Below are 18,079 nucleotides of genomic sequence, written 5' to 3' on the forward strand. Positions count from 1 at the left end.
TTACAATTAAACTTGGGTTTCTCTCCAGAGCTCTTGCTGTCTCCATACCTCTTCTTTTGGAAAAACAAGACCAGCACATGCTGCTACTTTCCAAAAATGACAGAAGTATGGATTACTCATGCATTATAGTGCTTCTGCTATTGCCCATGAGCTAGAAGTCAAGAATCGAACAGGAGAAAGACAGGAGGCATAATCAGTTTTATCCTCCATGAAGAAGTTATTACACAAATAATGAGGCAGAACCTCTCCAATTTTAATAATAATGCAGTGGATATCATCAAGATTACTGAATCAAATTAATAAATCAGCTACTGATAAGAATAAAATAATAGATACTAAATGCAAGGGTATTTCTTGCATTGAAATGTCCTTTAAACATATGACTTCAGAAGAATAGTCAAGTTTTAACTCCTTTAAATAAGACATAAAAGTTCATAGGAGTTATTAGAAATGTATAGCTGAAATTGTTCCTCCTTGAAATGGAAAATGCAAGGGCAATAATGATAATGCATATGATCAGATGCAGTGAACTTGGGTGAGAGGCCACAAAAAGTGTCTGAAGTCAGCTACCTCTTTGTTAAGGAAGGGGCTGTGCAGGTGGAGGCAGTGGCAGAATCTCACTTCAAGTGTTCCATTTCCAATTCACTCTGTCTTCTTTTCTCTGGCCATTAATTACTGTTCTCCTCCCTTTGCCCTCACAAATGGGCACAAAACTGCTCATCAAGCAGGGGAAGAAACGATCACCAGTGGCATTCTAGACATTCCATTATTCAAATCAGCATAAAATTACTACATGAAATCCCTGGGAAATTGAAGTGGCCTTCTTTTCACTTTTAAAACTGTACTTTGACTAATAAAAAGTCTGTCTTATTTAACATCTAACAAGACCTCAAATATCTCTTCCTTGAGCACAGCTATATATAATGTAAGAGCATTATAACAGGAAACATGAGTAGATTCATTATTCACTTTAATAAGAATATTTGTTCAAGTGATGTTATTAATGTATTGCATAATACCCATCAGATAAAGTACTAGTACAATCTTGAAAGCAAGCAAATTAAGTCATCATAGGCCTTAAAAAGCAATGACTGAAACTGCCACGATAGCATGATTTGTAGAAAATTAAGTCTTAAAATAATAGCTCAGGCTGTTTTTTCCTACTATTACTTGTGTGTGGGTGTAATAACTTTGTGAAGCTGACAGAGACTAAACTTACAAATTTGAACTTCTAATGAATATGACGACATTTAAAAGTCTCAAAGGTCACCTGAATAACACTAAAATCATTCTACTGAAGTCAAAATCAATTCTAAAATGTTTAGAGAATGAGCCATGTAATGTTACTAGTTCATATTGGCCAGAGGCAAAGGTCAAAGGGTAGGGGGGATGAGGTAGAAATGTTCTATATTTTATTATAACCTATAATCAATTGCAGCCTTTTCTTATTAGAAGCATTCAGCAATCATTAAAAAATTGTCACCCGTGTGGTGAAGTTCTGACATTGCCATATATATTACATAGTTTTGAAAATAAGTATCATGTGGAATCATTAAAACATCTTTGCTTACATGTGTTTGTGTGTGCCTGTGTTCCCAGGAAAATATCTACAGTTTAATAGTAGCTTTCATTTCTATGGCAGCATAATTTACAAATGCATTATCTCTTTGGATTTTAAACTCATCCTGTGAAATTTATAAGAAATGTATTATTTCCCCATTTTGCAAATAAAGACAATAAGAGACTGATCTAAAATTATCTTATATATGGACTAAAAATCGAGGGATTTTTTCATTGAGACTTGCTTTGCCTTTGTTTGACCTTTGTGTGGTAGGCAGGACAGAAATGTAACGTCCCTTTAAAGAGGAGACTAAAAATACAATGGCAGAAACAGCAATGACCCGGATGAAGAAAAGACTCCTGACAGAATTCTGACTGGTCTCTTGATATTTTAAAAGCATTGCTCAGAGCAAAAGGGAACAAAACATACATAAGTTTTAATTAACCTGTCAAAATTATGAAATCAGTTTTTGAACCTGATTCTTTGAACATAAGAGTAAAAATGAGCTGAAGTTAATACTAGAACATGGTCTAGCATTAAAACATATTATATGTATATAGGTACACTCACACAATTGCATAAATATATTTTTCCCAAGAGGATATTAACAAATCATTCACCTTATCTTCAGAATATTTAGGTACACTGCAAAATAGCACAGACCAAAAAATAAGCCAGCCAATCCCCAGGGGTCTGAAGACTGACTTTGCATAGATAATTAAAATAATAATTACAAAAATGAGCCTCTTTTCCCTAACCAAAAAACCTATCTGCTAAGAATTACGTTCAGATCACTTTGACTTACACGTGTAAATTTTATAATATCTGTACCCAGCTTTTATGCAATATTGAAATTTTTCAGCAAGCTTTCACAAGCTAATATACACTGTTATGCTTCTGGGTTCAAGGAGAAAATCTTCACCTCTGTCTCTGGGCCTCACCTTGTGAAGTCTGTCATTTCCATCATGATCATACACATCTGCTTGGCCAGCACGATTATATCATTGCCGCTGTCATCCCATTTGGCCACTTCAGCATCCAGCTTGCTTTTCTCTTGGTGGAATATTTCCACCTGCTCAGCTATTTTTGCCTTCTCCTCCTGTGGTAGTTGCGCCATGATAGCCTGTGTGGGTTACAGAGAAGTGTGACTAATAGTGACAATGGAAATATAGACAGTAGGTTGCTCTGCCTCCCGTTAATGGCAGAGCCAGACCTGACACGATTTATAGGCTGCCCCTCCATTCTGGAGAGTATGTTTCCTCCATCCTGGGGAAGGAAAAAGCACAGACATCTGATCAGGTCCCCAAACTCCCCGTCCCCACTCCCACATACAAAAACACAGAGATCCAAAAGCACATGCACATTGACAGTTACAGAACTTCTCTGTTGCTTTGATGACATATGTTTGTTCAAAAGAATCTATTCTTGACAAATTTTATATTTGGTCTCAGGAAACTTTTACCAGATGAAAGAATGCACCTCTTTCAACACCGAAATCTGTTCTGAGAAGGGAGAAAAGAAAATAGGCCTTCTGTCGCTAAGGAATTTTAAACACTATCCAAGCATCCAAGTGCAGGGGGGTGGGGAGACTTCCTATGCGTGTTAGTGAAGGAATCTATGGTTGGATGCTAAACAAAAGGCCCCTACCCAGAGCGTTTCAGGGATGGCACACCAATTCCCAGCCCTCTTCTACCACCTCTATGGAAATCCTGGTATGACCAGGGCTCCTTGTAGAGCCTGAGTGTGTAGACAGAAATGCTGGTCTGGGTTAAAATACAGGATTAGAAAGCAAAAGTTGATTTTCAATAGTCTGTAAGCAAGGGAATGTAGGAAAGCAATAACTAGAGTCAGTTCTCATTTCTCATGGATTCTTTATTTACAAATTTACCTACTCTCAAAAATTTATTTACCCCAAATCAATACTTGCCCAGAGATGGAAAAAAATGACACGCCCAAAGTGTTTGTTCCCAGATGAGGTTAAACAAGGTATTCTTTCTCTGCCTTGTTTCACCACTCATCCTATAAACAAGCATCCCTCCTGGGATATATTTAGTGCCACATTTGCCACATCTCTGTACTTTTTGTTGGTGATTTTGCTATATAATATGGCCCCCAACTACAGAGCTGGAGTGCTGCCTAACGTCCTGTGATGTGCCTTATGGAGAAAATCCATGCATTAGGTACACTTCAGTCAGGCATGAGTTACAGTGCTCTTGGCCATGTAGGTTCAAAATAAGTGAATCACAATTATAAAATAAGGTATATGAACAAAAACAGTCATTAAACAAGATCATATATGATTGATTGAAGAAAGTGTTGAGAATAGCAGCTCTCAGGAACCTAATCCTGTGTTTCCTCTAGCAGCAATAATTCAATATTGCTAATTAAGTATTCATGGTGACTACAGAATGTAAGTACCACGAATAAAGACAACCAGCTGTATTTGGTAAGCACTGTTTATGTAGCAGGCCCACACCGAAATGTTTGACACCATCTCAGTGCACCCTCACAGAACTGTGTGCAATCTGCTTCACAGAAGGAACAGGTGAATAAGAACATGAGCCCTAGCATCCCTCTGGTTTGGGCATATACGTGTCCTCCAGAAGAGAGACCAAGAAATCATGATTTGAGAGACCTACAATTTTTGCATAGAACAAGTAAAATAACAGGAACAACTAGTTCCTAAATTGTAAACGCTCCCCAATGTGAGTGAAATGTTTGATGGAGAGGTAGCAAATGCCTAGAAATATCAGTGGACTGAAGCTCAGAAAAACTGGTCTCAATCAGGCCCTGTCACTGAGTGAGTTTAATGCCTCATCGCTACGGGGTCATATCTTTAACATCTTCGGATATAATACAAGAATAATAAACAATTGCCTCAGAATGTTACGATGGACAGCAAATAAAATAAATGTGTTGTTTTTCCTGACAAAAAAATGAAAGTAAGCATGTGTGAGATTATTGTTAACATTATCTGATCATCATTTCTGTATTAGTTTTCCTTTCCAGCTACCCCCATCACTTATTACTTAGTTGCTATCAAAAGCAAGGATTGAGCCCAGAGTCTATATGATTCTTTATGAATAAAAGATTGACCTGAAACCCAGCCATATATATACTGGGTACTGTGCTGAGAATCTATGTATGTAAACAAACTTAATCTAATCATTAGATTTAAGTAATCATTAGTAATCATTGTATAAAATTAATACTATTATTACCATTATTTTATTAATGATAATACCAAAGCCCAGAGAAATTACTTAAATTTCCAGCATCACACTACTACTAAGCTGTAGGGGTAGGATTCGAACCCATCTCAGCTAACACCATACTTAACCACAGTGCCCAACTGAATCACCATGCATGCCCATACAGGTTTGCCACCGCACAGTGGTCCTGACTCAGCGGGACAAATGTCACTGAAATTACTGTCCACCAGGATGAGCATCTTACAGATAAGGGTTCATCTGCCCAGAGTTAGGGGTGACTTTGTCTTGTTTGCACACAGGTAACCTTGGACTAGCAGTTGCCTGGATGCTACAGCTTACCAATAGACAGCCATGTTTACCTATGCCCATGCATGCATGTATGTGACTTTATATAAATAGTACATGTCTGAGTGTATACACAATCTATGTATAGGTGTGTATGTATGTGTCTATATACAAATTACAATTCATATTAAATAGCCAGACTGGAACAAATACTATAGTTAATGTATTTTAAAATACTATATTTAAAAAAATTTTAAAGTAGTTTCAAAAACTATTTAAAATGGTGTTTTATATACACAAGAGTTTCTCATAAACTCAACATGCTATATTGTATTGATGACAAGATGCTATTCCAATGTATTTGAGCTAGATTTGGATTTGCAGAAGTTAATACATACTATGCACTTTTTCCAGAAGCATCCTTGTCTGATGATTTACTGCTGTCCTACAGTAATTGGTACTCTGCACACAGAATTGATGGTGTTTTACTTAGACCTCACAAGTCCTAACCAGCATCATAAAAAGCATCCACTACCTAATTCTCTGTAGAAAAATCTGTAAACCTATCCAGCAGACCTCCAGACTCTACATTTAATCCTCAGATGGAAAGCAATGGACCTTTTCTTATCCCAAAAGGGTTAATTTGTGTATCAAAGGGTGCACATTTCTCTATGAACTGTATCAGTTGAGTTTCGACTGTGAAATTTAGCATTTGAGTATTATCTGCCTTACTCTTCCCTCTAATTTTTATTAATGCCATATCACCACCTTCTCTCTAAGCTTCCTTAGGGTAGAGTCCTCAACATCCTCTACAGAAAGAAGCTCAATAAATATGCTTTTATTGACTGCCTCAACGTTTTTTCACTTGCATCAACATAGTTCAAGAAAAGTTAACAACAGACAAACATTTTCTAAAGGAACAATTCCGGAGAAAAACTGGCCCCTTCAAAGCAGATTTGCAAAGGAAATGTTACTGTGATTCTAGGGGTGCTCAACCTGCAGAACACACTTAATGTGTGGTGTGGGGGCAAGTGTTACGTAAGCTGCTGCAGATAGAGCTATCAGTGAACCGGTCTTCTCCCAAACACTTTTAAAATGCTCTTGCTTTTAAAAATTCATAATGGACCTTTTCTGAAACTGAAATTTTAATAAAGGTTATCTATAAACAGTAGATCACAAACTACAAGATTTGCAAGTTAATCAAATTATCATTCAACATATGAGTTTTAATTAGGTCTTATCAATGTAACTCAGCAGTTTGAAATGCTAATACTTTAAGGACATTCTAGCTAGAAAAAAAATAATTAGAGGCTATTTACACTGAAATCAAATTGAATACAAAATAAATAACATGCAATTGTTCATTCATTCAAACTAAAGGAACATGAGACAAATTATTTTCATGGCGAAGAGGAAAGGGAATAAATCAGCTTTTCTGTTTGTGTGATGTGATCACCTAGAGCAGCCTGAGGGTTCCTGCTGCTTCTGTCCATAGCAGCAAACGGAGCTCTGCGGATTGTTGATCTGCTTGATCTGGGAGCCCAAATTTGTGGCATCAGACACTTGAATCCTCAAAGTTGCCAATGCTCTCATCCCAGGTTCACAGCCAACCATTTTTTTTTGTGATAAATTCTACTTATTAAATAAAAGTACAAATCACTGATCCAAGCCAACAACCACTCAGCTCAGAATCTTTTCTTCAATCTAAATCTCAAGAAGCTTTTCTTATAATTATTTTTCCAATCTCAAAGAGAAAAAATGACTTTTGAGGTTTACAGGCCTCCAACCTGACTAGTGTTGGTTTCTTATGCAGAGCAAGAGTCTAACATTAAGGTACAAGTAGACGAATGTTTGGAAATAATGAGTAAAAGGACGAAAACTCAATGCATCCATTTCTATTCACTTTAATTTAAAGCAGGATAATAACTAAAAGTATTTAAGGAGTGGGTCCTTTGACTTTTACCAGTCACAGGTTGTGAAGTAAATTGGAAAATTAAAGAACTTGTCCCATTAATTCAAGTAAAATTTTTCATAACTGCCTGAATTGTCCAGCTTTCAGGATAAACTGTTTGGCCAACCTTCTGATGAATAACTCCCTAATGTTACAAGCATTCTCATCATCTTAATCAGCCTAACATTATATGACATCTTGTGATACATTTTATCATGCAGATCTCTGAATGACGTTACAAGATAGGATGCTGTATATATAAGCAAAGTGATGAGGCAGGAAGAGGTTAAGAAAGTAGCCTCCAAGTTACATAGCAGGGTCAAGCCCATATTTAAAATCAAGTCTGTGTGATTCCAAATAATATATTCTATCACCAAGGTTAAGTGCCCCAAAATTGTCGCTGACTAATTTTAGCTAAAACAACCTGTAAAAAAAGAGTTTGTAAGATGTCATGTCAAGGTCCGGTCACTTCCATTTCATTATTCCGGGGTATGGTCATTCTCTCTCTTTCTCTCATTTGTTCTCTCACTCTCTCATTCTCTTTCATAAAATGTTTTAAAGAGGCATCAGACAGGGACACATGAAGAGGATAAACACTCTAATTTCAGAATTTGAGAGCAATGTTGGAGTGGGTTCTAAAAGCTTTTTGCCCACCTTAACCTCCTTTTACATTAATTTAACACTTCAGAGAGAAATGTCTGAATGAGAACACAAAATAAGGCCATTACCAGGGACAACTGGCTGCTGGAAAGAGCAACTGCCTTTGTGGAAAACAACTTCTGCCTCCTTCACAATTTTGACCAAGTTAACACACTTCTCTGGTCAAAAGTTCAACCATCTGTCATCTCAGCAATTCAATGCACCCTCTTATTTCCAACTTAATTCTATGTCTCTGATTTGTCATCATATAATTACAGGCTAAAGTAGGCTGACTCAATAACTAATGCTGTCTGCTGCAAGTTAATCACGCAGACCACATGATGGATTTCAAAGACAAATCAGCAAGTGCTCTATCATAGCAGCACATTTTCATAATATCCTGGACCGTGTTCATAACTCATGATGAGAAATCCTTCAAAAAATACTATTATCTTTTCACCTGTTGAGTGAAGAAATAACTGATGATGTAGATAGGTGCCATCTAACTTTTGTTTCCACCCATAATGTACTTGATGAAGTACAATGGGACCTTGTTCTTCCTTGTAAAGAGTGAGACTAATTATGCCATTTTGGTGAGATGGTGATTAGAAGAGTTGTACAGTATGCTTTTGTCTTTGAGAAAACAAGTCAATGGTTCTTGAGCTGTATCAATACTGAGTTGCAATCAATCAAATTGACTTTGAATTGATTAAAACTTGGATAAATTACTCAAACTTACCCTTTATCATTAATGTAAAAATGCTGGTTTTCCTTAATTTTGAAGATGGATGACTTGGTTGATGAATTACTTCAGTGTTATGCCAGCTAGTCCCAAAAGACTCTTAGCTAATGATCTTCCCAAGTCAACATTTTGGGAGTTAAATAGAGTCTGCAAGAAATTTTCAAAGCAGGAAGCTTCACACTGTTTCGTGTGCTTTCCTACTGTCACTAGTCTGTGATCAGAAGAGATTTCTCTTTCAAAGAATAACATTTTTCAGAGTCGCTTGTATTGAGAACTTAATGTATTTCAGGTACTATCTTTGTTATTTTACAAATAAGTAATGAACACCCCAAACATTTTTTAAAGTTTATTATTCACATTTTACAGATGATAGATCTGAAGATCAGAGAAATTAAGCAACACGCAACAAAGCATGGTCCTCACTTGAACCTTTATCATTCAAAATCAAGTCTGTCTGAAATCAAAGGCAGTGTATCTTCAATGTTCTGACTTTTATGCTCACCTTTCCCCATATCAATGTCCATCTATATCTTCTGGATTATTTAATTGTTGAATGAGACTATCAGGACATAGAGCACAAAAGAGCATGTGGGTTTTATGCACAAAGACTTTATGACTCATCTAAAGATGTAATATTCATCTAACACTTGGCTATTATAAATTGTACTGCTATGAACATTGGGGTGCATAGGTTCTTTTGAATTGGTGTCTCAGGATTCTTAGGGTATAATCCCAGTTGAATTGCTGGGTCAAAAGGTAGTTCCATTTTTAGTTTTCTGAGGAAATTCCATACTGTTTTCCAGAGTGGCTACATCAGTCTGCATTCCCACCAACAGTGCACCAGGGTTCCCTTTTCTCCACATCATCACCAGCATTTGTTGTTTGTTGATTTATTAATGATTGCCATTTGGCCAGTGTGAAATGGCATCTCATTGTGGTTTTAATCTGCATCTCTCTGATGGCTAGTGATGCTGAGCATCCTTTCATCTGTCTCTGGGCCCTCTCTATATCCTCCTTGGAGAAATGTCTATTCAGGTCCTTTCCCATTTTTTAATTTGGGTTGTTTGTATTCCTGGAGTAGAGTCACGTGAGTTCTTTATATATTTCAGAGATCAAACCCTTTCTAAGGTATCTTTGGCAAACATATTTTCCCATACAGTTGGTTCCCTTTTCATTTTGCTGAATGAGTGAATAAAAAAAACTGTGGTACATTTACACAATGGAATGCTATGTATCAGAAAGAAAGAAGGAGCCCCTACCCTTTGCAACAACATGGATGGAACTGGAGAGCATTATGCTAAGTGAAATAAGCCAGGTGGTGAAAGGCAAATACCATATCATCTCACCTATAAGTGGAACCTAATAAACAAAACAAACAAGCAAGCAAAATGTAACCAGAAACATTGAAATAAAGAACAAACTGACAATAACCAGAGGGAAGGTGGAGGGGATAATGGGGGGAAAAGAAGAGTTATCAAGGAACATGTATAAAGGACACATGGACAAAGCCAAAGGGGGGTAGGATTGAGGATGGGAGGTGGGGATGGATGGGGCAGGGTGAGTGGTGGAGGGAACTGTACTTGAACAGCAATAAAAAAATGAGAAAAAAGACCTAATATTTTTTGAATTCTCCTTATTTTAATCTATGGTTATTTATTACTGTTCTTCCCAAATCCTAAACTAGTGTCACCTTCCTGGGATTTCCTAATCCCTATTCTAACCATCACCTTTCTCAACCTCATGCTTCCTATTGATTATATTTTCTTAAGTTAAAACTAACATAGAAAACTGGACTATCACCTTCTCAGCTATATTGTAATTTGATTGCTTTTACCCTACAGAAATTGAGGCTTTAAAGGGAGGAGAATCTCAGCCTCCTTTGCAATCCCCATGTATTTCATCTCCTGCCACCTGCCTTGCCTACTTGTTTTACCCTCAAGATGATACAGCTAATCTGATTGGTCAGATTTCAGGATCCTCTTTGGAACACTTGTGTTGGTGGACAGTATCATAAGTGTTCAAGAGTGTTCAAAAGTCAGCCAGAACAGAGATCTTTCTTTGCTTCTTGCTCTATGCCTTGAATTGGCATATTTGTAGTATGTCTCTATAATTTCTTTTTCTATCAGGTAGCAGACAGATCTAGGGCTACTGCCCTACCCATAGGTAGGTATTGGGGGAGGGGGAGAGAAAGCTCTCTCTCTCTACTCTGATGGTCTTGAACCAATTTCAAAAGATGTGGTCTTGTTTATTAGAGACCTAGGCCAGAGTACGGAGCAATGGCAGCCCAGGCAGTAACAAATAGTATTCTAATTCTCCAGATGTCCTTGCCTTTTGTGTACTTAACAAACTTGGGGATTTCAAGCAAAACCATGGTTGTCTGTGCCAGTGCAAGATCTAGACATCCTGAGTCCCCTGGCTGTTGATGCATCTAATCATAATCCTCATCCTCAACAAACCCAGTATGCACATAAGTGTTTGCTTTGTTGTGACTGCTATTTTTTGAGTGTTGAAGAGAGAACCAACTTAAAAGCAATCAGAAGCAGTGGTGGTTATTTCTACTATGTAAAATGTGAGTCACCATAAACAACCCCAGATGAGAGCACAGATTTCAGGGCCATGAATCTGGGTTCCAGTTCCTTGGAAATCATAAATCCCCTCAAGCCATTCTGGTGAATGGAGCCTCTATGCAATAAACCGGAGCCCTGGATATCCACTCACCCGCGCGCTCTGTCCAGCGATGAGCTGGTCGTCCTCCGTCTGAACACTTGTCCTACTGCGCACGTCATAATCCTCCTGCTCAAAGTCAGAATCATCCTCTAGTTCTTCTGGAGTCTACAGATACAGAGGAAGAGAAAAATCATTATATTTTACACTGATAACCTTTACCCTCATCCATACACTTCATCATTGCAAAAGCTAGGTATCCCCCAGAAAAGAGAGTTTGTAGGGGAGTAAGTACAGGAGTTTATGTGGGCAGGTTTGGACTAGAATGGAGTCAGAAAAATCAAGCTGCCCTAATTTATATATTTTTTTAAAAAATGCATTTTGTGTATTACTTCCTTCTGTAGAAAGGAGTAGAAAGTCTAATTCTGTATTTTTTTTAATTTTAAGAAAAATACATTTGTGTTATTTCCACCCATACAAATATATTCTAAGATAGAAAATCACCATCAGCAACCAAAGCAAAACCTGTGCTTCTTCTATAATGCCCCTTTTGCTCTATTTCAGTTCTCTCTTAGTCTCAGTATGCCCCCAAAAGATTGATCATTTCCAGGGCAATGGCTAGACCTGATGAAATAATTGATGTGGTTATTAAAACATTTAGTATACAGGTTACAACTATAGAGTAAGAACACGTAACTATGAACCCCTATGTGACTATGGGAAGACCCCTCTCTTAGCTTTGGTTTCAAACTCTGTGAATTGGGTGATAACAGAGCTACCCACACGATTGTTGTGTAAATTAAGTAATGTACTCTGTGTCAAGTGTCTGGTACATAACATTTTAAAAGTTTTGCTATCATTTTTACCTGGGATTTTGAAAACCAACTGGTTCAAACATCTTTTTTTTTTTTTTAATTGAAGCCATCAACAACTACTGTATACCCACTAAGGATTAAATAATTCTTTCATACATAGTATCCATTTAGCTGAGTACAGCACAATAAAATAAGTTTGGAGGCCAAGCAGAACCACGGTGTCTGTGCCAATTTAAGATCTTGGCATTCTGTGTCCCTGGCTGTTGAACCATCTAATCGTAACACCTAATCCCAACAAAATCCATTATACATGTATGAATTTGCTTTGATGTGGCTGCTATGTTTCAAGTGAGAGAGAGTCCTTATCAGATGAGAAAACCAAGGTCCTGAGAAGTCAAGCAGTGTGCCCAAATGTCTCTGAACTAGCTAACAACAGAACTAGCATCTAGACTCAAACACTCTTTATCAGCTGTTTTGTTGTCACTGTAGGCTTTTTTTTTAATATTACAAATTGGGCAAGAACTGAAGGTATGGAATAGCTCTAAAGTGAGTAGAGTTAGATGAAACCTGGTCCAATATGTAAAGTCAGTATTGGAGAAAAGATATAAATGAATCCAGAAATTTAAAAAATTTCTCATGACAATAACAATAGATAACATGCATTAAGATCATTCTATGTTCCTATTACTGTTTTCTCTAAATGATTTACATACACTAACTCAGTTTTCTCAACAGATCTACAATGTAGACACAATTACCTTCATTTGACAGATAACAAAACTGAGGTATGAGAGATTATACCTCTTTTAAAGGCTTCTAAACCTGGCAATTTGAAGCATGTAGTCTCAACTACCCTACTTTGTTAATCCTAAGGGGATGACCTCAGGAGGTAGCAAGGCCAATGCATGAAGGGAACACAGGGCAGTAGTGAGATCCCTAGCTCAAGTGTCACTAGCCTTAAGGTGATGTCACCCACAAACTGCCTCTTGGCACACAGTAGCGCCACCTCCTAGGGCTCTGTTTTTCAAAAGGAAGGAACAGACCACAAACAGTACTGATGATGGAGTTGCTCATTTCTCATGCAAAAGAACACCATTTTTATTCTGTTGGTTTCTTTGGCTACCTCAGTGTAATTAATTGGTGTGGTTATTGATGAATCCTTGAGATTGGTCAGACAGGCACAAACCGGGGTCCCTCATGCCAAAATCACAGCACGCCTAGTAATTTTGCACACTTCAGCATACCCCTCAGTGTGTTTATGTTTACTCAGTCATGTTCACATGTTCAATTTGCTTTCACAGGAATATTAAGAGAAAGAGGAAAGAAAGAAGTTTTGTTTCCATGCTTTATTAACTAAAGCAGGGGCAGGGTGGGCCAAACCTGATTCCAGTAACAGAGTGTCTTTTCGTTATGGACAGAAACACTCGTCTCTGATCGTTCCTCTCTTTTCTGGGGAGTGCTGCTGAACAATGGCAGCAAGTTGGTAAATTCTGCTGACAGATGTGATGACAAGATTTCACACACTTTCCATCATCAGTTTTGGAAAAGGAGAGAGAAAAGTAAAGTGGAAACCTTCGCTCAACAGAAGAAAGGAGAATATGACAGTGCCGATAGTACTGTGTCCAAACATTTCAGTGATTTGCGTATTTAGTAGATGAATCAATGACAGAACCTGGAAACATTAGGCTAATATTTATGAGCTTTTATTCAAGTGACAATAGCTCAGGAACCAAAATAGTTTGAAAATGAAAAAGCAATAACCTGGATGTGGACCCAGAGACTCTACATTTTTTGTCCTAACTCTACCAGTCATAAGCCATGTGTCTTTGGCAAGCCACTGAGAGCTTTTCTCACCCTCTGTTTCCTCACTCATGAAATGGAGATAATAATTGCTACCTGGCCTGCTTCCCTCATGGGATTCTAGAATAAAATATACAGGAAAATCCTTTGTAAATTATAGAAGTGAACTAAAGTAATAACTGAAAATTATTGTGTCTAATAAAATATACACCTAACAACAACAATAATAATGATAATAGCAATCATTATGGAACAGGCATTCAATTAATGGATTTAATGCTTACAGCAACCTACTAAAATAAACTAACCCCCATTTTATAGATGTATAAACAGGCTCAAATTTGAGTAATCTTTCAAGGTGTCACACTTAGCAAGTTGAATGTTCCAGAGTCCCTGCTTTTAACCATCACAAACACCACCAGGGAAATGAATGAAATTAAAATATTTTCTTGTGCCCTTAACTATGCATCAAGTCCATCCAAGCCACCCATATAAACAATCATGTCCATGTGCAGTTGGCTAATTGCATATAAATATGTCTCCTATCCATGCTGTTATTTTCAGATTATTTTTTTAACGTATGAGTGTTATTTTTGGTTGGCCAAACACATTTACAAATTAAAAGGGACATGGAAAATAGTGAGGGTCTGCAAGTGGGTCCAGAGATCACCAGACTTGTATCATTAGATGGTGTTACAGGGTGAAGCGAATTAACAAAATGCGTAATTCACTGTCCTGGGAGCTGGAGACCGAGGGGCAAGTCTCAGTCCTGCCCTGTGCTCTCTCACGGAAGGACTTACTATAGCATTCAGAAACCACTCTGCTCTATACTCGATTCCCGGGTTCTACCATTATCTAGTAGGGGAAGATTACTGTGGAAGTGGGACTTATCTGTAAGGTGGCACCATTAAAGTATCTGGCCTCTAAAATCTATCCCCTTTGAGAGTCTGTGGGATGGACTTGCACCATTGTGAAGGCCCAAGAAGCTTATCTGACTTGTCCGGGATCACACCACATATAAGTTATAGAACAGAATCACTCTACCTGCCTCTGGTCCCCAGTCAAATGCCAAATCTCCTCTACAACAGCTTCTGTAGAGAAGCAAAATGAGAAAAAGGCTGAAGGATTTAGAGTTGTTTCGCCAGGGTATTAAGGACCATCCAAAGGAAAGGTTCTAGTACATATGAGTTTTATTGGGAGCAGAAAGATGAGGACATAAGTTGGCAGCTACAAAAGGAAAGTTTGGGTGATGCATGAAGAAAGATTTCCCAACAGAGCTCCATACCACTGGAATTCACTGGAAACCAGAAATCAGAATTAGAGATTTCCTAAAGAAAATATTGAACAGCATGTCCCCAGTCAGGACTGCTGGCCACTGGCCTCTCCATCCTGTATTGCAATGGAGGCCTTCGAACTGATCTCTTTTTTCCTGCCCTTGCCATATACATTCTATTTCGCCAGTTATAGTCCCTCTAAAATCTAAGTCGGATCATGTTGTTTTCCCACTCAGAACCCCTCAGTGTCTCCCATCTCATTCACCGTGGTCCTCAGGACATATGTGCCTTTTGCTCTGCCTAGAACACACTTTCCTTAATACCTTTAGGGCTCATTTTCTCCTTTTCCAAGTCTCTTCTCACATGTTACCCAGTGACCACCCTTCATAAAGCCCACACCCATTCTACGTGCTGTCCCCTTTACACTGCCTTGGTTTTCTTCATGGCAGATTAACTGGCATATTATATATATATATATATATAATATATATATATATATATATATAATATATATTTTTTATATATATATTTTTGTTGTTGTTGTTGTTGTTCTTCTTCTTCTTCTCTGTTTCCTACCAAAGGAATGAGTGTAAATTCTTGGAGGATAAGGGCTTTTGCTCACCTCTACATTCAGGGAACCTCCAATAGTGGGGCCTGTAGTAAGCACTCAACAAATATTTGATCAATGAATGACCAAGATGAAATAATGCTTTTAAAAAAATCATACTAAAATATTTCTAATTAATAAAACAAAACTAGGTTAATTTATGGGTTAACTCAATACTAGTGATCTGTAATAGGCAGATTGATTTTATCTCATAAATTGTTTCTACAGTCTCTTCAACCCTTTATTTTTCAGCTATGAAAAATAGTCTCACTCCAATTCCTGAAATTTTGATAAATTGTTGACTTATTATACAAGTTCTATTTCATTAATTAATTACATAAAGATAAACTTCATCCCAGCAGGATAAGGAAATAAAATGTTCCTTCCGAATCTACTAAGAGCCAGACCTTTGCAGGTGCTTTATAGCTGCAGCAATATTTGTCCCATTTTCAGATAAAGGAAGGGAGGGACAGAGAAGGAAATTAGCCTAATAATGAAATTAGTATAAAATATGTTCCCAAACATGCCCTGGCTGGTGTGGCTTAGTTGGTTGGGCATTGTCCCCCAAACCTAAAGACTGTTGGTTTGATTCCCAGTCAGGGTACCTGCCTGGGCTGTGGGTTTAGTCCCCAGTCAGAGTGAGTACAAGAGGCAACCAATTGATTTTCTTTCTCACACAGGTGTTTTACTCTCTCTCTTCCTCTCTCTCTAGAATCAGTTAAAAAAATAGGTTCCCAAATTTTACTGCTTCAAGCACTCTCATTGTCTCAGTAATTTTTCATGGTAACTTTAGGCTAACTAAATAAATAAATAACTCTGAAACAATCCCACAAACCTAACAGTGCTCTTGATTAAGCAATAAAGCAATAAAAAATGGATTAAGTTAATTGGACCTAACGACTGAGTGCCTGTTACACACTGTATGACTTCTTAAACCTTGGCATACAATGGGACATCCATTGTGCTTGCTTTCCCCCCAACCACCAGAAACCCAGGGTCACAAATAAATACACAATGTCATCCGAAGAGGTGAACAGGTCTGATGTTTAAACTGTGAACTACCTTCAGCTACTATTTCACACATGAGCTGAAAGACTTTTATGTGTTTTCCTGGACATTTTAAAATATTTTATAATGATCCAGGATCTATTCATGCACAGTTTGGGGAATATAAAGTTAAGATATAGACTTTTATCTGAACTGTGTTTTAGGCCCTGTTTTCTCCCATATAACCAAATTAATGGGTTCCAGTTACAAAACTTTAGCATATAGCTATCATTATAGATTATTTTCACGGTCATTCTTATGAGAAGCAACTACTGTTTGTTAAATACAGATATCCCGACACCAAGACACCATCATCGCCTTCTATGCCACCCACTGAATCCCCAATATTAAATGTTTAACTCTTTCTGTCTTAAATATACACAGGCTCCTCACTATCTGTAGATTCCTTAGTTGTGAAGTTTTCAGTCATCAAAGTTTCTCTGCATTCCCAAAGCCAGTACTTTTGTAATTTGCAGACATGCATGATGTGGCATAAAACTCTGATCACCCAATGTGCATGTTCCCTGCTGAGGTCAAACAGCACAGTGTTCTGTCTCCCTGTTCAGCTCTGATACTGTGAACAAGCATCCTTTCTTCAGTCTATTCAGTGCCAAATTTCTTGAATTTTTGTGCTTTTTGTTGGTTATTTATCTCCTTAAAATGGCTTCCAAGCATAGTGCTAAAGTGTTGTTTAGTTTTCCTAAGGGCACAAAGGTTGTGATGAGCCTTATGGAGAAAATGCATTTGTTAGATAAGCTTCCTTCAGGCATGAGTTATAGCAGTTTGCTGTGAGTTCAATGTTAATGAATCAACGATATATATTAAAGTATATTTAAACAAAAGCATACATAAAACCATATTGTGTATTGATCAGTTGATAAAAATGTGACCAGAGGCTCACAGGTGCCTAACCCTGGATTTCCATGGGAAATCATTGTTGCAGTATTCTCTAATCCAGTGTTCACGGCACCATCATTGAAAATAACTGCTGCAAATAATAAGAATCAAATGCACGTAGGTGTGCCAGATTTCCTTATTCATGTTTTAAACAACCAGGCTGGGGTAATCAGAAAATTCCTATGTAGCTGATAGGTCACCAAGGACAAGCCTCAGCAAGAAACAAACCAAAAAAAATTAAAAAATCAATCTCATGGAAGAGGGACAGAGTAGACACTTCCAAGGGAGAAGTAGGATCATGAATGGTGAGGTTGGAATACGGGAAGGACATGTTTTGGGTGCTCCAGACGGTTGCCTGGAGCTGGCCTGGAGCACTTATCACCATTAAATATGTATTGATTGCTGAAAAGCAAGGTATGGAGAATTGACCCTTCAAGGCCCTTTGTGCATTTATTTTTGGGGACAAATGAGAAATCGAAATATAACCAACACTTTGGGAGAGAAGCCATGGCCAGTTTTTCTGGGAAAGGAACAGTTCTGCTTATCTTACTTTCTTCCAGACCTAGTGCAGTGAAATATTTTTTA

The 18,079-nt window shown here is 37.7% G+C and overlaps 1 protein-coding gene across 4 annotated transcripts in view; it reads right to left on the reverse strand.

Annotated features, from left to right (window-relative positions):
• CTNNA2 (catenin alpha 2) overlaps window positions 1-18,079 on the reverse strand; it is a 1,072,448-nt gene that overhangs the window by 52,579 nt on the left and 1,001,790 nt on the right. For all 4 annotated transcript variants that reach the window (XM_053924989.1, XM_053924987.1, XM_053924988.2 and 1 more), the window contains 2 exons: window positions 11,109-11,222; window positions 2,503-2,684 (listed from right to left, as the gene is read on the reverse strand). In XM_053924989.1, coding sequence (XP_053780964.1) covers window positions 2,503-2,684; window positions 11,109-11,222 — 296 coding nt within the window. The remainder of the gene's footprint in view (window positions 1-2,502; window positions 2,685-11,108; window positions 11,223-18,079) is intronic.

Source organism: Desmodus rotundus, chromosome 5 (genome assembly GCF_022682495.2).
Source record: "Desmodus rotundus isolate HL8 chromosome 5, HLdesRot8A.1, whole genome shotgun sequence".
Lineage (NCBI taxonomy): Eukaryota > Metazoa > Chordata > Mammalia > Chiroptera > Phyllostomidae > Desmodus > Desmodus rotundus.